Genomic DNA, 22,088 nt, shown 5'->3' on the forward strand with positions numbered 1-22,088 from the left:
GCAGGAATGAGTATAAGCAATTGAGCCCAGTTCTATGCTGGTTTTTCCAACAGCTCAGGAATGGGACAGTGCAACATGTTTGTACTCTGTGCTGCTCTCTGTGAAGAAAGAATGTACTGGAAGCACTTCCCATGCAGTGTTATGTGGAAAAATCGTCCAGACACTTAACTATATATTGGATGAGGCAGAGCATTCCTTTAGACAAAATATTTTGGCTTGTAAACTCTTACTCTCCAGTGTGGTGAGCTCTGACACGCTACCCAGCTCATGGGTAGCTTTGCACATGGCTTTGATTTACAGGATCCTGTCTGCTTCTCTGCTCCCAGCCAGTGCCATATACACAGTTCCCATCTGGATTTTCAATAATTTCCTGCCTGGCGTCTCAGCGGGTGAGGCTCAGCAGCATGATGGAGGAAGCTCACCGAGATGGCAAGGCCCAAGCTCACAGCCCCTGTGCCTCCTTCTGCCTGGCCTCTCTTGGCATCAGCAGTGATCCTTGATGGAGATCAGCCCCAGCAGTGCGGAGTGCTGGGGGAGCACACTGTGGGTTGGGAACTGCAGATCTTTAAAAGTGGTTTCCATGCTCTGGCTGTCATAGACTCTTCCCTAAAGGCTACATGATGAGGCACTCCCTTTCAGACAACAGAAGGAGGGAATTTTTACACCTTGTAAAAACACTGTAGTGTATTTTGAGAGGTTTTTTGGTTCCCAGGGGATTAAAAAACAAAACCAAGCCTTCAGGATTTGCCTCTACTTCACAGAAGCTTTAATGCTGAGCGAGGCATTGGCAGAGTGAAACAAGCCTAGCAGAGTGGAAGGTCAGAAGGCTCTTTCAGAGTCCACTCTCTTTAATGAAGTTCAACAACTTCCCTCTCTGGCCTCTCGCTCTGCTGACAGCTTTGTCTCCCTCTGGCTGAGGCTGCAGCGTGAATCAGACCGTAAAAAACACATCTTGGGTCTGATGTCACATTTCTTCTGTAAAATGCTTCAGAAACATTACCATGCCGTGTCCCAAAGGGTGTCTGGATTTTACCTTCCAGCCTCAGCTTGCTCCCTTTGCGGACTTTAGCATCAACAAGCTGTTTCTTGTTACTGCTGTAAAGAGCTGTGATTAGCCTGCTGCACACATAAGAGGGAAATTAAACCATTTAGTTGTGTTTAGCAGCTCAGCCCCTTCTTCAGGTACTCTCTTCACCACTAAACACTTTAACTAAACAATGACTAATGAGGCCAATTTGCTGTCAATTAATTGCCCCAGGAAAGGACCCCTAATTGTGGTGAGCAAGGTGGCTGTTCTAAAGCATTGAAGGACCATATGATGGTCAGCATCCCCCCTACCTCTGCCTTGGGGCTTATTAGCGTTTGTTGTAAAGTGCTGTTAATTGGGATCTGGGGACAAGGAAATAAGAACTCTCAAGGCTAATTGATAGGCACCTGGGGAGGGTTTTAGTGGCTGCAAAGTTCCTTTGACTTTGGAGAGAAGTCCTGATGTTTTCTTGTTTTTGCCCTGAGAGCTGGTGACTCCTGTGTATTAGTGAGTGGGACTCCTTATTTTATCCAACAGATGGGGGTCCTACTTGCCAATAGAGAGGAAGGAAATAGGCTGGAGGAAGCAACTAATGAGGATATATGGAAGGGATTGTGACTTTTTCCATTTGTATCCAAGGTGCCCTTTTTCGGACAAGCAGTTAGACCACTTAAATGGAGCTTAGGGGCTTTCTTAGGCAGTTTCAATACTGTTTGCATCTGTGTCTTGGAGATATTAAATAGCTTTTGCTGTATTATAGGTCTGTAGACTGGGAATAAGCTGTATTTTTTTAATGTATTTTGTGACTTATTGACTGTACTGTTGAGCAGTCTTATAATTTGAGATTGGGGAGTAGCTGCCCTACAGTGGAAAGCTCCATCTAAGGGTCTTAGATGCAGGGCACTGTTTATCCAAAGGGAATGGTCCAGCCATCTGAGTGAATTTCATGCGAATGCATTTACAGGGCTCAGAGCTGTTTTCCAGCTAGGTGTCCACTGTCCCTCTGTTTGCATTTTTTATTCTGTCATACCCAAGTTGAGTTCCTAGTTCTGTGCTTCCTGCCCTTTTCTCACAAACCCATCCTCCTGCTGCATTGAGATATCATGTGAAGCATCATGAAACCAGAGCCCTCAGTGCAGGAGCAAGAAACTGCTGCCCCCAGCCTTTAGGCACCCCTTGTACCACTCCTGCTAGGCAGTGGTTCCCATTCCTGCCACTTTGTGCCTGTGCTGTGACTAGGTGCTCTGATCAAAAGGCAGGGATCTGAATGGCTCGGGAGCTGTGGCATGGGTCAGGTTCTGCATAAATTCCATTAGGAAAGATCTCCAGAAGCCTTGCTTTAGCAAGGGTGGCCTTGATGTTTTCTTGTTCCATCCCCCATTGCACTCCTGGAAAGGTACTCAGGAGCTGGCCTCCCGCTTGTGAACTCGTGTCTCTTAACCTTTGGGCTCACTCATTTACTGGGACATTAGGGGTGTAGCAGTTCTCCTTGCCTCCTTCCATAGCCTTGAATTAGAACACTGATCCAGCCCGCCCACACCATTCCGGGTAATATCTCAGGAGGAGTTTTGAGCTCTGAAGGGCTTTGGTCATAAAAGGCAAGGATAACAACAGCAGATGTTTGCGTGTTTGCTTGTTTGTGGTTTCCTTGCTGCGTCCCGTATGCAGCCCCTGGTCTGTAATAACTGCTATAGCAAGTGTTTTTGTGGAAACAAATCACCTGCTTTCATCTGGAGAGCAACAGTGATTGTGCTGGGGGAGCATGATCTATTTTTCATGTCTCAGTCTTTCTTATTATTTAAATTAATGTGAGTTGCAGTTGTCATGAAGTGAAGGATTGACGGCAATTAACTAGAACAGGCTTGGTGCAAGCTGTTTCTGCACAAGCCTGTTCTACCTAGCTCTGTCACTGTGTCTTGCCTGGGACTTGAAATCTCCCACACCAGCTCTGACCTTGTGCCCCTCCTGCCCTGCAGCCCTCCCAGTCCAGGGCACCCTACAGTATCTCTGCCCTTGCCTCGTTCCTGCCTTGCAGCTTCCCTTCTCTTCCAATGCGAGCTTCTGTCACGGAGAATGGCCACTGGTTACTTTGGGGTTTGTTATTTACTGTCAGTGACGTGGAAGATGAGATGCTGGGCTGGCATCAGCCTTGTCCTGTAGATGTGAAATGTAGAAGAAATTAATACGTGAGTTCCAAGTCATTCTTCTCAGTGTTCATTTCCATCTCTCCAGAATCAGTCCCTGCTGTGGGTGGGGCATCCTCCCTCTCTGGGGATGGAGCAGTGGGGTACTACAGTGTGCAACCAGGGGGATGCTAAGCACAGTGTAATGGATATCCCATGTGATTTACACTGAAAGGGTGGAAAAAAATCTGGTAGTCTTATATTTTTCAGCAGTACCAGACACCCTGACAGGGCTTTCCCATGGTCCTTGGAGCCAGAGGAGTGCAGCAGCAGCCTGGTTTCCCCTGAAAGAAAAAGTTGTAGTCAGGATATGAAAATGCCTGGAAGCTCTGTTTAGCTGTAGGACTTGCCCTGCTGTGGGGCTGCAGCCTGTGGGTTTGCCTCTGCTAATGGTTCAGAGGCCAGACACAAAAGAGTTTTCCACTTGAGGGTCAACAGGAGATGGCTGGGCAAATAGAGGTTGTGACACCCAGAAGATTCTGGTCCCAGGAGGTGTTATTCTCAGCAATCCTTCTTCCAGCAGTCTGGGACCTGTGAAAACATAATACAACCTACACATGGGGAAAAATAATAAGGTCAAAGCTTCTCATTTTAAGGCTGTCCTAAAAAGGTGTGTGCAAAGTAATGACAAGTGCCAAGGAGGCAATGCTAACTGTTGCTGGTGCTGACAGTTTTGGCATTTTAACATGCTGGCTTGACGCCCTGAAAATTAAAAGTCTCTGACTTTTTATCTGAGTGAAATTATTGTCCACTGGCTTTGGGTTCTAAGCAGATGAAGCCAAGCCAGGTTTTAAATTTAGAGGGAAATGATTTCCTGCCCTATTCCCCCTCGTCTTAGCCTTTCCTTGCCTCCTGACCAGGGTGGCAGCTGAAAGGAGCAAGCCATTATATTCCTAACAGGATTTCAGCCTTGGATGTCCTTTCCACCCTCATCTGAAAAAGCGGCAAGCCAGATATGACCATCTGGACACATGCTCTTCCTCTTGGGCATTCAGTAGGCATGGTCAGATCTGCTTGTACTGGCTGAGTTTACTTGATCCTCTGTGAAGTAAAATGTCTTGACAGCTTTGGAAAGTGGCAGTTTATACATGTCCCAACTGGAGCTCTGCTGCTGCCCTGTAGTGGCTTTTGTTGCTCTCTCCTCAGCCATTTTGGCTGGCATTGCACCATTCTGCTAGGACTTCACAGTGGCCCACAGCTCCACCTGCTAGTTCTGCTTAGTTCTTCTTGGTTTGCCGCACAGCTTTTTTTCCTCATGAAAATGTTAACCCCTTGAGGTTATGGTAATATTCCCAGAACGTGGTGTTGCTACTGGTTTTATTCTTGGGCTCTGCATACCCAGGTTTGCCAGTGCACCATGGAGAAGCTGTGCTGAGTGTGCTCCAAAGTCACTGTCCTTGTGCCCCCTGACAGAACACTGGGGCAGAAATAGCAGCCTCTTGTTCTTTCCCAGACTAAGCCCCTCTGTCCTCTTCTGTGCATGTTGGTCTTCTCTCAGGTGTGAGGTGGCCCTCTGAATTGCTTTGTTCCCAGTAAGTAAGAGTAGCAGTTTGGATTTCTGCACTGGAACTTCCAGGGCTCTACCAGCCTGCAGGTCTGCTGGCTGGAACAATGCGCAGGTCTGTTCTGAGCCATGGGGACAGGGTGTTCCACTCATCCACTGGGAAAGAAAGGAGGTGAGTTTCCATCCCCTCTTTGAGGAACCTAGTCCTGTCTTTGACTTTCTGAAGGTAAAAGCTTTTTCCTCCCCTACATCGCAGCTCATGTTTGCTGCTTTTCACTGTTCACTGTGCCCCTCTGTGCATCTCTGAGAAAAGCCTGCCTCTGTCTTTTCCACACATTCCCACTCACTTTTTGTAGAGAGCAATAAGATCTCCCTCAGCCTTCTCTTCTTCAGACTGAACAGACCCATTTCTCTTAGGTTTTCCTGGTAAGTCATGTGCTACAGTCCTCTGACCATCCTGGGAGCCTTCCAGTGGACTTGCTCCAGTGTGTCAATGGCCTTCTTGTACTGGGGAGCCCAAGACTGATCTAGTGCCTGAGATTCTGTCTAATAAGCACCATGTAAAAGGTTTCAGATGTACCCCTCCACTTATGGGGTTACTCTCTTGCTAATACAACCCAGGGTGCTTGGTCTTTGCTGCAAGGGCATACTGCTAACTCATGCTGAACCTAAAGGACCCCCACGTGTCCTGGCCTGCTTAAGCCTAGCACTTTCTCCCTTCCAAAAAATGTCAAGGTGGTTGGTCCCTAATGAGGAACTGTGATTGTGAGGCTTCTTCTACCTGTCTGAAGCAGTCTTTATCTACTGCCTCTTCTTTATCAAATGGTTGGTAATAAACACCAAGGAACAAGGGTGACACTGTGATATCCTCTGATCCTTACATCTGAGCTCTCAGCTAGTTCACCATCCAGAGCTGGGTACATGCCAGCCACTCCTTTGCATTTCTTTTCCTCTCCTTTCCAGCCTGTCTTTCTTAGAAAGCCTGTATCTGAGCTACAGGCCAGTCCTAAGAGCTGTCTCACTCCAGCTCTTCCAGCCCTATGGGTTTACAACACTGTGAATCTGTGTGAACATCTGATTCCTCCTGTTTTTTCACCATGATACCTTCACTGGTGCACAGGCATGTGGGATGGCCCCCCAGCTGTCCTGCTTTCACAAGGCATGCAAAACCCTTCCCTACTGTGTTGTGCCCCAGCTGCTTCCTCACTGCCCTCTGCATTGTCACTTCTCCACAGATCATGGCAATCCTTCCCCAATGTGCCTGGCTTAAATCCCTCCTTGTCTGGGTGAGTGAGCATGTAGGAAAATAGATGTCTGCCTCACTTTGCTTGACAGGTCCTCTTCCTTCGAGGGGGTCCCATGGTCATAGATGCTCAAGTGTTGTCCATGAGTTTGGGGCCTACACAGAGTCTAATGAGCTGTGGGGTGTCAAGAATATTCCTGTGAATCCAGCAACACAGCTGGAAGTAGTGAGCTGCTCTCTTCAGGCTTCATTTCCTTTTCCCCACCTAGCTTATAGGCAGCTTTGCCTCAAAAGGACCATCAGCCACTCCTGCCAGGGAGGGGGAAGGGGAAGCTGCTGTCTGTTTACTCGTGGTAAGCAAAGCAGAAAATGATGTTGTTTCATTCCTCGCTACACACAAATTTGGAAGCCGAAAATATATGAAAGAAAAAAAAAATTAGAGGATTCCTTTTTAATCAAACTCCCTCACCACCTGACATGGGGTGTGAAGCATGGAAGCAAGACATGGATGTGAGACAGGAAAGACTGCAACAGCTGGCACACTCCACACCTGGAGGTTTCTGTTCAGGTCCCAGTTCATGGTCACTCTGGTCCCATGACACAAACTCAGCTTGGAAGGTTTTTAAGGATCTTGAATGCCCAAGTCACGGCATCTTAAAGATTCTGCTGTGCCTTTGGTGCTGTGATATGTGGGGTGCAGTCATCCAGAAGCTGTCTACTGCAGGTCGCCCATGGAGGATCCTTCTTGGCTGAAAGATGTCACAGAAACCAATAACTAATACACCCTCTGAGTCGGTGCCTGGAAGCCTGGCATCCTGCAGGAGGATGTAGAACTCCATCTTTGGAGTGTAAAAATTAGCTGGGATGATACTTGGAGCCTGCTGACCCCTTCCATGCAGACTTGGGGCACGCAGGCAAGTTCTTAGAGGTCATTTTATGAAGATCCCCAAACTTTTCCAAACACACAGCATTGCTGTTGCAGCAAAGGCCATTTCTACCTGGAGACCCTTGAAATACAAACTACACAAGAGTACATACTGCTCTGATGTAATTTCAGAAACCCAGGTAGTAGTGAAGAGCGTGCAGCCTCTGAGATGAGTTTGTGGCTGGCTCTGGTTAATAGGCAGGTAGATTAGTAAGCCAGGCAAGCTGCCCTCCATAATTCTGCTTCTAACAAGGTCAAACTTTCTTTTGCCTTCACAGTTCCACCAAAGATCTCCAATATCTCCTCGGACATCACCGTGAATGAGGGCAGCAATGTGACCCTGGTTTGCATGGCAAATGGGCGTCCTGAGCCTGTCATCACCTGGAGGCACCTCACTCCTACAGGTAAGAAATCCAACTGTATTCAATTTCTGCACCATGCAGTAGTTTCCTTCTCTTCCAGCATCAAAGAAAATTTCAGTAGCAATATAGGCAGCAATAGAAAAGTGGCAAGAATCTTAAATGTACTTCAAGCTTGTTTTGTGGTGTGAATTCCCAGGCACAATAACCAGGTTTTCCAAGTGAACAAATGAAATTACTTCAATAGATGCTCTACAGAATTGGACCTGTAATTCTATTTAGCTTAGGTCTTCATCTAGTTGTCCCAGTCTGTTCTGCTGGTAATGCACAGTACAGTGGTGGAGATAAAATGATGCTGGTGCCAGACTGAAGGAAAAGGATTTCTGTTGAGACAGTACATAAAAGAGGTTCTCTCTGAAAACCATGGGATTTGCTTCCTACTGATTTGCCTTAAAAGGGAGAGGCAAATAGTGGCCCAGTTTATTTCATATTACTCTCCACTTTGGCAGACAGCCAGAAGTCTTGTGTCTTCTGAGATGAGTAAAGAAGGCATTTGATCTTCAAGGTGAGTGAAGAGCAGGATGGTGACAGAATAAAGGAAAACTCGCCATCTTTGTTGTGCTATCTGACTGTGCCCTCCATGCTCGAGGATGTGGCTAGGATGGAAGGAGAATATCCTTTCAGTAGCCAGACTCTATGGGGTTAGCAGCTTGGGTTGCAAGGAAACCTTCAACCCATAAAGATTTAACAGTAGGATGAGAACAAGAGGTAGGTTTCTATCCCTCCATATCATGTCCTTGGAGAAGAGAAAAACTCTTTAGATGATTTATCTTCCTATCAGATGTTCTTTAATCTAAAATGCATGGGTTAAGCATTGATTAGCCCCATATGAATGGTCTTCTGTGATAGTCCCATATATATAAAAGGTTAAAGAGGATTTGAGGTAGGCAGAGAACAAACATTCTGCATGTGCTACAGATAGTGCAACTTTCTACTGCAGTTCAGCAGCCAGAAAAGGGGAGAATGTTGCAGAAGGAAAGTTGGAGAGAGAAAGATAGAATGACACATTGGAACAGAGCTTAATCTAAGGGCTACATCCAGAACCCCCTGGATTTGGAGCCTGTGGTTGAGGTTGGGGTTACTTAGATTTCCTGTCTCGTCTCTTCAGCCAAACCAAAGTTCTCCTGAGCTTTCATGTGTATGAAGGCCAGATATGCAGTTTGTATTTCTGGCCCATTTCTTGCAATGACAGGAGAAGAAAGATGGGGAAAGCCTGCCAGGAAGAGGTGGGAGCAGGGTTGATGCGGGGAAAACTACTCCTCTGTGGTATCATCGTCACTACCTGACTTTTCTCTTCTGGTTTTTTTTCGGAATTAAGCATGACTGTGCCATTTGCATTTATAGGAAAATAGAAGCTATTTTTTTAATCTTTAATTATGTATATAGAATCTTCTAGCTGTGGTATTTCTGTTCTTAAAGTTTACTTCATATCAAATCTTCCATCTTAACTGCTGCATCAGTCTTTTAGTTCTCTGTGGTAGCCTGTTAATCACCCGATTCTGTCACGTTCCCCCTGTTCCCTCCCTAGCCCTGGCCACTCCCTCAGTTTCTCCCTATTGGCTCCTGTACCCCAACCCCGCCCAGGGACCGCCCCTGGGCCCCTGACAAAACCACCCCGCACTTAAACCACAAGGTCTCTTTACCTCTGAACATCGTGGGGGCGAGATGTGATTAAAGCCATCTCAAACCTTCATGGTGGACCCTTCTCTACCTTCTTCATCACCACTGCATTGTAACGCTGCTGGCTGCCGGAGCCAGATCGCGGGGCTGTCTGAAATGGACTCCGGGATGAGACTGATGGCATGGCCCTAGGAAACCCCCGCTGTGCTCACAGGGAGCTGCAGCCTGCTAGGCAGAGTCCAGCGGTTACAACAGTTCTCTAACTCCTTGTATTCAAGTAAAAGATACTCCCTAGCTAATCTGTGATCACAGCCTAACACTGAGTTAAGGCCGTTAAATCTTCCTGAAATCTAAGCCCTGGTACACGTGAGAGGCATTCTTCAGAGCAGTAAGAAGATTCTTGTTCTGACTCATCACTTTGGCTGTTGGTGCTTTGTGGGGTATTTTTCAGTTTTACCACCTACTTCATTGTATCAGACACAGATTTCTTTTCTCCTTTTTACAAAAGTCTCCACAGAACAAATCTTCGCTCTGGCTATCCCCTCTGGTGAGCAACAGAACTGAAGAATCCCATCCCTACTTTGACTGTAGGGACAGTTTTCTTGGCTCTCTTGTTCAGTTTTCCAGCATGTCCCTTCACATTTTTTCTCCCATGCTGTGTGTCTCAGAGGTGTTGCCTTGTTAGCATCCCTCAGCACCATCTCACTGACTCCTTTCCAATCCCTCCTCAGTCCTCCTCCCTGCAGTGAAGCCTGCCAAGCACCTCCTCCGTAACAAACTAGAGGTTATGATGAAGGGCAGGCAGTCCTCAGTCTGTCACCTCCATGTGTCACTGGTTGTGGTTCTCTCTTTTTCCCCATCTGAACCCATCTGCTGTCTTTTACAGATACAGAGGGACTGCTTTCAGGCAGACATCAGGTCTTTGAGCAGCATAAAGCCCAGTAAGGCACTTGTCTCAAAATGGGAGACAGAAGGACTTCTTTTAAGTGTTTTCCTTGAGGTTGACAATTAATATAAATCCCAAATCTCTTCCAGAGCTGCTGCAGTTGGAAACATGTCTTATCTTGGAATCTCCCTTTTCCAGAACTGCAAAGCATTTTGGCTCCATTTATGAAAGTTTTGAAGACATCTGCTATGCATCAAAGAGCTATTTTAGATCATTGTAAAGGTTTCTGAAATATATCTCTCTCCTTCAGTTTTTTTCATGGTTAAACTTGTGACTGCAGAACTGGAAGAAAGAGAGTTATTGAGCTTGGGTAGGAGGTTTTGAATGGACAGGTAGTAAAATTAAACCGGTATTGGGGGGCGAGAGTGCCAAATTACTTTTTCTTTGTGCACTCTCCTCAAGGAGTTCATTAGCTACTTTGTTTACTGTTTCTTTCATTCATTGACTTTGTCAATAGCGTTTGTTGGCTAATTACCCGAGTGAGGACCACAGAAATTATTTCTTTCTTCTTGGCTGGGAAGTGGAAGATACAAATGCAAAGGGAAGGCAGTGTTGGTACTTATGCAGAGAAGCTAGGGATGCATGTGATAGTTTGTTTAAATGCTGCAATCGTAGCTAACTTATCTGCCTATCTGGGAAGTTAAAAAATTGATTTATAAACTGCTATGTTGCTTCCTGTTCTGGTTCTTCAGTGAGCAGTTGAACCAGGCATTTTTCTCACTTCAGCTGTAAGTCCTGATGCCCTGAAGCAGCTCACAGAGAATATACCTCTCCTAATCCTGTGAGATAGCTAAAGTGTGGCTAAGGTTGATGACTGTAGCACTGACACCTGGGAGGGAGGCAGGTAAGGGGAAAAATACTTTAATAATTCAATGGCAAATGACAAAATAGTTCAGCTTTAACTCCTCTTGCATTCCTCTTCAGATGATTGACAGATTGTATTTTGGCAGAGCAGGTGGAGAGAGTCACCCAGACCCTTTTCTTTCTTACCTGACAGGCTATTGTTCTGTAGGACATTGGCAGCCAGGTCTAAGTAGTTGTAGATAATTTAACAGGCATTTCCTGGAAGCACAAACAGCTTCATTAGCACTTCCCCTCCAGCCAGCAGAGCTCTTTTCTGGGATCACTGACCTGTAGCTTCCAGCAGCAGGCTAGTACATCCCTCCCTGCACATAGGCTGATTCCATTTCTGTGATTCAGGACACAGCTGCGGGCTTGTTAAGCCTGCCATACCCTATGACTTTTGCCATCCTGGTTTGTGATGGTAAGCCATAGCAAAGACTGTAAAACTGATGATCTGAAATGGACTTGTCAGGAAATTGTGATGTGTTCATTTAGAGTGGGTGTGAGTATTGATGATGTCCTATGCAGACTGCATGAATTAGCAGCTGTCAGCATTAAGAATACTTCACTAGGGAACACTCTGTAGCCTCTCATCTCCTGAAAGGGAAAAAACCCAGACTCTGTACAAAAAGTGGGTGGCACCCTATTGTTTTATTCTCCTTAATGTCAGTTCATAAGCTGCCTGATCCATGGCCCACAAAGGTATACATTATTTTTTTGTCACTGAGTGCAATAACCTCAAATATGCTGTAGCTGCACCACATCCTAGACGAGGTCCCAGCACAGGATCATGTATCACTTATCACACTGATATGGTCTGTGAGGGCTACCACAGGCAGCCTACCCATCTACAGGTAGTTATGTTAGGAGGAGCTCTGTTTTCCCTCTACCTTGCACCAGGATAACAACTAACACAGCCAAGAAAAGAATCAGTAAAATAGTTCAGAAATGGTAGCCAATGCCTGCTTTCGAGCCCCTCTTAGTTTTACTTCATGTCTCTACTGACTTAGGATTTTTCAGGCTAATGTGTCTTCTCCCTACCGGTAAGACAGTGAGATCACAGTCCAGAGGCTTTATCATTTATCATTTCTCATCTCTATGTCTTACTCAGAGCCAAGCTAGATGCCTGGTTGACTGAAAAAGAGCTTCGTGGGGAGAAGAAAAATTAATGTACATTCATATTCTTACCAATAAACTCTCAAGGGAAGCCCTAAAGAGTGGCCTCCTGTGAATCGGGTTAGCAGCAATATGAACACGGACAGTTGTTGTGGGGTCTTTGGATTACCAGAGATCTCACTGCCAATCCTTTTGCTGTGCATGGGCAGACAAATGCAGAAGAAAAAGCTGTCTCCTGTCCTGAGAAGCTTGTAAAGAGCAGTACCATTCATGTTTCTGCTTCTTTGCCACAAAGCATCAGTGGCTGAAACCTTCCCAAGGACCTTGCTTGTGGGTACTCTGGCAAATGCCTTTAGTACCCATGTTGGTGACATCCTGAGAGCTGGGGACAGGGAGACAAAGCTATTTTGACGAAAGTTGAGGAATTGAGTCCTTTACTGCTTATGCATAACCAGCTGAGGAACAAGCAATTCCCTTTTCCTGGAGAAGCTACAGAGTATGAAACCTGTATAAAGCCACTAGGTATCCCATTCTCAATCCAACTTCCTTGGCCTCAGCCCAGCAAGGCCACTTGATGGAGAAGAAAACACTCTGGATTCTTCTGAATGCTACCTGACAGTCTAAAGATACCCACTTTGGCTCAGAAAAGGAGCTTAGTTATTACAGTGGTAATCAGAGCGTAAGAAGAACCAGTCTAGACCAAAGCAGATAAGTATTGATTGCAACACCCAGTCCCATGTCACCGCATAAAATGAAAGGAGATGAGAAGGCTTGTCAAATATGCCAGTCTAACTCTCCCTAGAGTGTGCTACAAATTCGCATTGAGTCTTAGGGAATTTAGCATAGCCTGGGAAGTTTAGGAGGGATGGAGAATACAGAAATGTGCCTGCATGCCCTGTGTAATTGAGATGGTATACATATAATATGTTTATAAACAGCTGTAGAACTCATTGCCATGGAAAGTTATTTAAAGACGGGAACTTGGCAAGACTCAGCCAGCTTGTGTATTCTTGAGGATAATGTGAACAAATCTGGATATTCTTGTTATTCACAATAAAAATATTGAAAAGGATGTTAAACTTCATGCTTTGGGGCTCAGAGATCAGGATAAGACCTAAAGTGAAAGAGACAGATTATCTCACGCCCCCGCTCACTTGTGTATTTTCCTTCAGTGCATGCCAGCCTCCTTGTAGAGCTGAGCACTGAAGGAAGCAGAGACAGAGAGCTTTCTGAAGGCATGAGTTAAGAAGGACATATTGGTCACAAGGGACAACTTTGATCATTATGTCCTGTGTTTGCTTGCTTCTCATTGCTGCCTAAGTCCAAAGCCTTGTTGCTTCACTTTGTGTAGCACAGGAAAACCCAGTTTATGCCCAAAGAAAGGATCAAACAGAAAACCCTCAGCTGGAGTCACCACAAGTCAGCCCTGCAGTCAATAGGTACTGATGAGTGGGAAGCAGGTTTTTCGGTTATCTAAACCATTTGGATTTAGCCCACCTTTCTGCTGCTCTACTAAAACCTCAGTAAAACAGTTGTGGAGAGAAGCAGTCTTGTTTTGGGAGGCTTGGGGTGGGTTTTTGGTTCGGATTTGGTAGGGGGTTTTTTGGTATTACTGTGCCAGTTCTTCTTATGTCACAACCTTCTCCCCCATGAAACTCTCAGGAAATTTGAGGTTTACAAGGTATTTGTTTAACTAAACAACTGAGGCAACTGATGATTTTTTTAAACAGGTCTCCTTGTCCTTTTTTTTTTTTCTTCTTTCATCTTTAAAATACTTTCTGGTAAAGATGGGGTCTCATCCTCCACAGAGACCTTTCAATTTGCCTCTTATACACTCACAGTTTGTTTTAGCACACTTTCTGAGATGTCTTTTTGTCTTGATCTAGTCTTCATCTTATCCAATATGTAGGAGAAAAAAAATAAAAAAGAAGGAAAAGGAAGAGGATGCTGGCTCAAAAAGAGCCTGGGAAACAAGCCAAACTTTCAACTTTTTCAGGTCTTCTCCAGAAGGCATCCAAAGTTGTTTCAACCTCTATTTGCTTCCCACTTACACTTGCTCCACATTTCTTATATTTTTAGAGGTCTGTTTTTCCAAGGGCCTACAAGCTAGATCCCCATTGCCTCCTTCCTCACCTCTCACAAACTGAAGCTGTGAAGGCACTCTCTCCCCAGCACAGTTTCTTTTCTTCCTTCTATGCCCTGCTACACATGCACTGCACAGGGATCCTTCCTCTTGTAATCATCTTGCAATAATGCCACATTCACTTACTGTGGGCTGCAATGCTGTTTCAGTACAAACACTGTTTATGCGTGAAACATTCATTTTTTTAACAGCTTTGATTTCTCTCTCCTGTCCCAGGGCGGAGAAGGAGAGCAAGGGCAAAATGAGTATTTTGGCATTTCTGGGGAAACAGACAAATAAAGCTGCTGTGAGGAGGAAATTTACCCTGCTGCCTTCAGCAGTGGTTGGAGGGGAACATGTGGACTCTTCTGGTCAATGCTTGGCTGCTCCACCTCTGGCAAGATTTTCTGTGCTGTTGCTGCCAAGATGTGGCAGTTCTATACCAAGCTAGTTGCCTTCCTGCCACGAAAAACATTTCTCCTTACAGCAAGTTGGCGTCTGGTAGAGTTGCCTCCCTTTTATCTTCTCCCAGATGGGTACCAATTCTAGTTGGTCAGGCTGTTGAAGTCTTTTCTGTGGCATTTTAAAGGCTGAGCTGGATTACGTCCATATTGAAACTTTCCTCCACCTACAGAAAAGCAGCATTTTTACAGTTCACTGCATGCTGTAATATTACTGTCTTTGCAGTGCTGTGCCTCTGCCCTCAAGCTTAGTGCTGCTCAATGGGGACACTCCTGTTAAGCTGGGGCATCCAGGAATAGCCAGCTACTTTCCCTCCCCTACCTCCATGGGACAGTCTTGAGGGATCCCAGAGAGCTAGATGTGGGAGTGAAAACTGAGCACCCCAGAAGATGAGTATTCAAAATCTCCCATAATTAATGATGACAGGAAAAGGAATTGCCATGTACTTTCACAAGCAGGATCACAACAGCAGCTTAATGAACTTTCCAATTCTCCATCATTCCCACCCATTGCACAGACCCATTGAAATCAAGGGACTATTTTGCCCTGACTAGGACAAAAAGACGAGAGGTCTGCTAAGCCTGCCCTCCTGAGCATGGTAGATGCAGTCCATATTGCTTGCCTTCCCTACCAACCTTCTTTGTTCTCCAAACACACCACTCAGCACTCTGGTAGTCAACTACAGCAAAACAGAGTGTCTGAAGAGAAGGTTACTGAGTGCAAGACACTGATGAGGTGTGGGGGGGTGTGTGTGTGTGTGTGTGTCTGTGTCTCCGTCTCCCTCTAGTGATCTGAACTCACCAGCCTGATTTGTGTCCTTTGTGCTTGGAGCTGCTGGCTTGGTGACAGAGCTTCTCCAGGTTCACCACAGTAAAGGGTGGATATTTTAGGACTGGGTCCCATTCCACCTGCCGTCTGGAGGTCATGTTCCCCATTGGCACCTGCGTGTTTGCAGCTGTAGTTCGCATCTGAAAATTTAGATGTGCTTGTAAAGATACAGAGAGGTTGATTGTGAATTAAAGAGAGAAAAAATTCATAGCATGTTAAATTGAGTAGTTTCAATTCAAACATCCTTAAGAAGGCTAGCCTTAAGAAGAAAATGGGGAGGCTGCATTTTTTTTTCCCTTGTAGCTATAATCTATAAGTAGTTTCACTTTAGGCAAGCATATTTCTCACTCTCTCTTCACAGTAGGAGAGAGACACACTAATAAAAAGGGAAAGTTGAGGTAGTAGCTTATGCTTGGTCTGTGCATTTTTTTTTTTTTCTTTTAAAGGGAGAGATTCACCATTTTGTTATTATGCTGTTATGTGAGTACAGCTGATCTCAATGGCTGCACTGACTTCAGTGCCTGGTATATTCTGCACTGGAGCCAGACCTACTGTCTCATCTCAGGACCCCAGTGAGCGTGGATGACAGCATCTGCTGCAGCACACGGGTCCTGCCAGGCCAGTGATGTCTGGAGGGAGCTTCCTGTACAGCCCCAAAGCCTTCACCCCTTCAAGCATCTCTCGCACAATTATCCTACTTTCTCTTGCCTCTGCCTCCACCCCCACACCAATCCCACTGATGAAGCTGCTTAGCTTATATATTCTAGCTCTAGAGATAGCTGGAAAATAGTGAGAGAGAGAAGAGAGGGGTGTAGGGAGAAGCAGATTATTTACAAGAGTCTCCTGTATGTGTTGATAGACCTAGAGCAAAGAGAAAGCTGGCTTTAGGGGCAAGACATCCTGAACCTGCTTGCCATGGCAACCACAGCAAGGTCAGATGTCACTGAGCCTCCTGCAGTGTGGAGCTTTTCTCCCAGGCCTGAATACAGTTGTAGTGGGAGTGGGAGTCTCCCAGCTGAAGGCACTGAGCTATTTTGGTAACACCAGGCTGCGACAGACCCTGGTGTTGTGAACGCTTGTGCTCTGTTTGCTTCGTCAGCCTCCTTTCTGAGCATTTCAGAAATATGTCTTCGGAACATCCCTCCCTTTCCTGTCTGAAGAGAGACTGAAAACATGATTCAGGGGCTTGTTTTTTCTTGGGAGGTGCATGTATGAAAGCATTGTTCTTATTTCTTCTTCAGATATTCTTTCTTTTTGAACAGCACCTGAAAAATACGACTCTTCTCATGTACTCTGTATTTTTTCATGCACTGGCTGAACAAATCATCCTTTCTCATAAACTCCCAGCGAGTGCCCACCGCAGTGTTACTGCAGCAGAGGAGCAAAGCAGAGGGGCTGGGAGCTGATAGGGAGTGCAGGCCCATCCAGGGAAGCAAGAGCTGTCGTCTGATGCAGCCTTTGAATTTTACGCCCCGTTTGGAGTGACTTGAGCCGTTGAAAAGATAAGCATATCCTGCTAAAGGATCAGTACAATCTGCAAGGTAGAAAAGTGTTATGCAGGTATTGATGGTCTGGGAAAGGTATTGATCCTGGGAGATTTCAGTTGTATTGACTGAGGGCTGTGTCAGATTGGAAGGGTCGTGGAATGAGGGCAGGACCGTATCTATGGCACTGTAGAGCGCTCTCAAAGAGCCCACACCTTGTCCAGGCTTGTATCCCAGGAAAGTCACCAGTGGGAGATGAGATTGCTGCAGTCTGGGGAAGGCAAAGGGAAGAGAGATGCAGTCTCCCAGGGGCTCCTTAGGCTCCTCATAAGGGTGCTTGTGGGTCACTGCCCTGTTGCATGTGCCTGGCTGAGAATCGCTGGCAGGATCATCCTAATTAATGGCCTCTGTAATGGTCACCATATGTCACTGACACCCTCCTTACCTGCTGTGCAGCCTGCAGATTTGTAAGAACTGCATGAGTATGCAGGTGCACACTGCTGCATGCATTATTTGTGAGCGCTTGACTGTGTGTTTATTTGTATGTTCACCGTGCTGGTATCTGTCCATGCAGTTTGCTGCACAGGTAAGCTTTTTGATGTTTACCAGCCTTATCCACCAACCTCAAAGGCTTGCATTTCCTTTAAGGTAGAATTGTGAAACATAAGAGTAAGCATGAAAAATAAGAGCAGAGTACCTGCCATGGTTCTGTACACCTGTCCAAACCCTGTCTGTACATGCTAAACTACAGCTGCATGACAGGGACAAAGATATAGTATTTTTAGAGTCAATCATGATAAGAGACGATATTTCAGAAGTTCCCCAAACTGCAGAAGTTCAGGTCAGGCTCCAAACTCTTCAACTTCAGCCTCTCTCTGACATTCTTGCTTTTATCTATTGCATTTATCTCTGCTGTACTTGGGCATCTTCCAAGCAAATAAATAATTGGATCCTGCTTCTGTCTCCCCTTCTGCCCAAGGGACTTAAAGGTAATTTGTGCTGACTGTTGGGCTTTGGGTATATGGTGAGTTGACCTTGGCTGGATGCCAGATGTCCACCAAGCTGCTCTCTCACTCTACCTCCTCAGCAGGATGGGGTGGGGGGAGAAAATAAGATGGAAAAAACTCTTGGGTCAAGATAAAGGCAGTTTGATAAAGCAAAATCAAAGGCTACTTGCAGAAGCAAAGGAAAACAAAATATTTATTTTTACCCTCTACTTGTCACCAGCAGGCAATCTTCAGCCTCTTCTCAGGAAGCTGGGCTTTAGTACACGTAGTGGTTTCTTCAGAAGACAAAAGTGTCATAGTAATGAATGCCCCTACCCCTTTCTCTTGGCTTTTATTGCTGTGCAAATGCCTGATGGTGCGCAATACTCCTTTGGCCAGTTTGGGTCAGCTGTTCCGGCTGTGTCCCCTTCTGAGATCTCACTCATCTTCAGTCTACTGGTGAAGGGGAAATGTTGTTGAGACAGCCTTGATGCCAGCACTCCTCAGCAGTACAAAGCACTGGTTTGTCGTCAACACCTTTCTAGCTCCCAGTGCAAAGCACAGCGCTCTGAGGTCTGCTGTGGGGAAAATAAACTCCATCTCAGCCAAACCCACTCCAGGGTTTGGAGGCTGCCATGGCAGAAGGGACCCAGGGCACATATAGGTAGATGGTCCTTGCGCTGTGGAATTCTAAGTGACCCCATTTCTTGTGGGGAGCACTGCAACCATTTGACTGTTGTGAGGAGGATTGCTCGTGGCTCTTGGGAGCTTTCCCGGGGACAACACAGGGAAGCCCATGTTCTCTAGATACCCTTCAGCAAGCTTCATCTTGGATGCCTGGAGCTGCAGTTACCATAACTTGAGTGAAAAACACAGACCCATGGAGAGGCAAGTCACTCCTTGCAAGAGGCTGGGATGGGTCATGGAATCCATGCACAGAGCAGAGGCTGTAAGGGACTTGGGAACAAAGAAAAGTCACATTTGCCATGCAGCATCTCCTGCATGAGACCCAGGGAAGATGAGGGAAGGAGGCTGTTAACTTGAACAGACAAAAGTAATTAGAGGACTAAAATAATAGATTAATGAGCAGCCAGTGTCAGGGGAACTTATTAATTATCAGTGGAGGATTTCCTTCAATGTGCAGGCTGGCCGAGGGCAGGCAAGATAGCAACTGAAACTCAAGTCTCATTTAAGGAAGCTGCTAAGGAATTAACAGCACTGGGTGTCTGGAGAACGATAGCAGAGGTTGACTTAAATGTTTCCTTTGAATCTCGTGTTCTGTGTGGCTCAGGTAATGGCTGGGGATGAGGGGGATCTGGGAAACATTAGATTGTATCTACCCAACGTTAATAATGGCTCAATAAAAATGCTCTGATAAGAACACATTAAAGTTGCACAGTTAAGCACTCACAAGCCAGGTAAGGTAAGATTTAAGGTTACAGATGCAACCTTAGCTCTTTTCCTACTGAGTGTACCTTAGTAGGCAGCCTCTAATTAAGGGGCATTGGGCTATTGCTCAAGTAATATATCACAGCATCAGTTAATGGTCTCTTTGGCTTTGGAGAGGTGCACACAGTGTCTCATAATATTGTGGGTTTGTCTGTGTGCACCTGATAAACAGAGTTCATTTTAATTATGGCACTGAGCACACTGCATTAGTTGTACTGGAACCAAGCACAGTGGTTTAGAACATGAGGTCTGTTTAGACTGTTCAATTCTCTCAGGTCAACATTTCACATGTCAGAAAGCAGTAGTCATGGAAGATGTTGACATTAGGGGCAAGTTGTGTTGAAAATGGAGCTTTCCTTTCTAAGGACTGATTTCTGCTCCTTTAGCTGAACATATTGCGGTCTTTTGCCTTACTGAAGCATTCAGACTGTTCACAGGGTGAGACAGTACTCTGTCCCATCAGACTATGCCACAAAACAATGCCTTCCATCTTTCACCCAGGAGGTAACTGTTCATATAGCAACATGTTTTGCATTTAACATTCCCACATTTACAAGTCTGAGTCTCATTGCAGGTACTATGGTTGTGCTATAATGGGAAAAAGATAAAATGTAAAGGGCAAATCTGTTGTTGGGGAGCATTTGCAGAAGTGAATGGATTCAGTGGTTTTAAACCAGACATCATAGATCTGACATCCTTCCTTTACAGTAATGCTGAGTTGTTAGGCTGCCCATTGAACACAAAGTTCTTTGAGGAGAAGCCATCCCTTCTGCTGTGTAAGTCCTTGAGTAAAAACCTCTGTCTTTGCCTGCTTACCCTCACTGCAGTAGCCTGAGATTTCTCAGAAGCCACCGTCTGTGCAGTTGACAAACAAGATCTGCAGCACCCCTGCTATCCCACTGCTATCCCACTGTTACCCCACTGCTCATCCTTGTAGCTCGGTAAGGAGGCCTGCCTTGGCTGCATTTGGAGCAAATAATCAGCATTGTTGGACTATGAGTTTTTTCAAATCTGTTGGGCATCGTGTGAGCTGGGGTGCAGACTTGCGTGGGAGTTTGAGAGCATCTAAAGCAGTTCAGATGCCCTGAGCTTTATTTTTTGCATTTTGGATCACTATCTAAAGAACAGATGGGGTAACAGGAATGGCAAAGGCAAGGGCAGCAGTTTTAGCGGCAGCCAGAGATCTGGAGATATTTTTAAAGGTTTCCAAATGTGTTTTGTCTGCCCTCAGCAAGAAACAATTGAGTTGTGAGAGCTGTCCTTTAGAGGCAGGTGCAGGCTGGTCTGAGTGGATCAGAAGCTCATCAAGAAGGTTATGTGTGAAAAGGAAAGGTCACATAAGCCCAGGTGGTCACAGGAGGAACAGATCTTTTGTGCAAAGTATGAGAGAACAACTGCGAGGAGGAAAAATAGGGAATTTCATAGAAAGCCCATAGTATGGTGAAATAATGCTGATTAATTTCCACAGACCTGCACGGATCTGAAGTGAGCTAAAAATTTCCTTGCTCAGAGACTTTGGGGATCACTGAGCAGAGTTTGTTTAAAAGAAATGAGCTTCATCTGAGAGGTTTTGCAACTCGTGCTAATGAGAGTCTGTCTGTCAAACTTAAGTGGCATCAAGTGGCCTAGAACAAGGGCTCTTGGGCGTTAAATGGTTCCTACCAAATACCAAGCCCATTACCACAATTGGCTGTTGTAGACCTCTAAACGGCAAAAGTGATTAAATTGGTCGTTATGAAACGCTAAAGATGCATAATTATGAAAAATAAGGTTTGAGTAAGAGGAGATTTCAGCTCACTTGCTGCTTTGTATCTCAAGTAGGAATAAATGTAGAAATGTTTTAAAAGCATCCAAGGGTTGCCCCTTGTCTGGTTTTCTCCTGACAGTCTGGAAATTATGAGTGTGTTTGGAAGTGAAGGTGTTCTTCCAGTGTCTAGGCTGCTATAAAACCTGGAGACTGAATATCCCAAGTCCACCTCTCTGCATAAGATTGTGTTTCATTGTCCAGTCTCTCCCTTCTCTTTGCTAAGGTGAGATCCAGTGCACAACTTCCCTTGCTCACCCTGGCATATCAAGCATTCTTGCCTTTTCTGGGAGGGAGGGAGGCAAGGATGGATTTAAATTCTCCAGGTGTCAAGCTCAGGCTGTGCTGCAGGCATGGGCACAGGTATGTTTTCTTCTCCTAGGAAATCTTCAGCTGTTCCAGAGGGCTCTTCTCCATGCCACAGAGAGAGGCTTTCTAGGAGGCAGTTTAACAAAGGTCTGTTGCAAAAATCAAGTGTTAAGTTTTGGTCGCAGTGCACAAGAGGGCAGGGGGCACTGAGTATCCATGGAACTCTCTACAGATGGGCAAGGGAGTTGAACTAAGAGTTACAGAGCTGTTACGCATTGTTGAGCATAGGGTGTTGTAGCGGTGCTGCTTCAGAGCACCCCTCAAATGTTGTTCTCCAGTTAAAAGGCTGGAATAGCACCAGGCAGAGAGCAGAATATAAGCACAGGGGTTCTCTGGCACAGCTCAGCCTACCCAGACTTCCTAAAGTTCTGATGTTCCTGGTTTGCACAAACCTTCAGCAAGAATAGATTATTTATTCATTTTACTTCCTTTTTAGTTCTCTCCCTCTTTAGTGCCACCCCATCTCTAGAGGAGTTTCTAAGGAGTTTTATAGCCTCCTTAGAAAGAGTAATAGTGGTCCTGAGTTATGTACAGCCCCTGGGGCCCTCTGTTCTCCTTGGGCTGCTGCTTCTCACTGGGTGTGCGGTTGCTGAGCCACAGAGCCAAGTCCTTGTTTCTCTTGTCGAAACTAAGTGGTCACTAGGGATGTGCTGGTATTTACATTCCATTATTCCTGTATGAGGTATGTAATGTACTAGGAGATCCTACCCCAAACTCTGCTGACCATTCATCTCCCTCATCTGTCTGTCTCTGCTCAC

General features: G+C 45.6%; 1 protein-coding gene across 4 annotated transcripts in view; it reads left to right on the forward strand.

Moving 5' to 3' along the window:
- Positions 1-22,088, forward strand: part of LSAMP (limbic system-associated membrane protein) — a 1,012,183-nt gene that overhangs the window by 891,162 nt on the left and 98,933 nt on the right. For all 4 annotated transcript variants that reach the window (XM_008631757.2, XM_017731916.1, XM_008631753.2 and 1 more), the window contains one exon: positions 7,161-7,286. In XM_008631757.2, the coding sequence (XP_008629979.1) occupies positions 7,161-7,286 (126 nt within the window). The remainder of the gene's footprint in view (positions 1-7,160; positions 7,287-22,088) is intronic.

The sequence above is a fragment of the Corvus brachyrhynchos genome, unplaced genomic scaffold, assembly GCF_000691975.1.
Source record: "Corvus brachyrhynchos isolate BGI_N302 unplaced genomic scaffold, ASM69197v1 scaffold3, whole genome shotgun sequence".
In the NCBI taxonomy this organism is placed as follows: Eukaryota; Metazoa; Chordata; class Aves; order Passeriformes; family Corvidae; genus Corvus; species Corvus brachyrhynchos.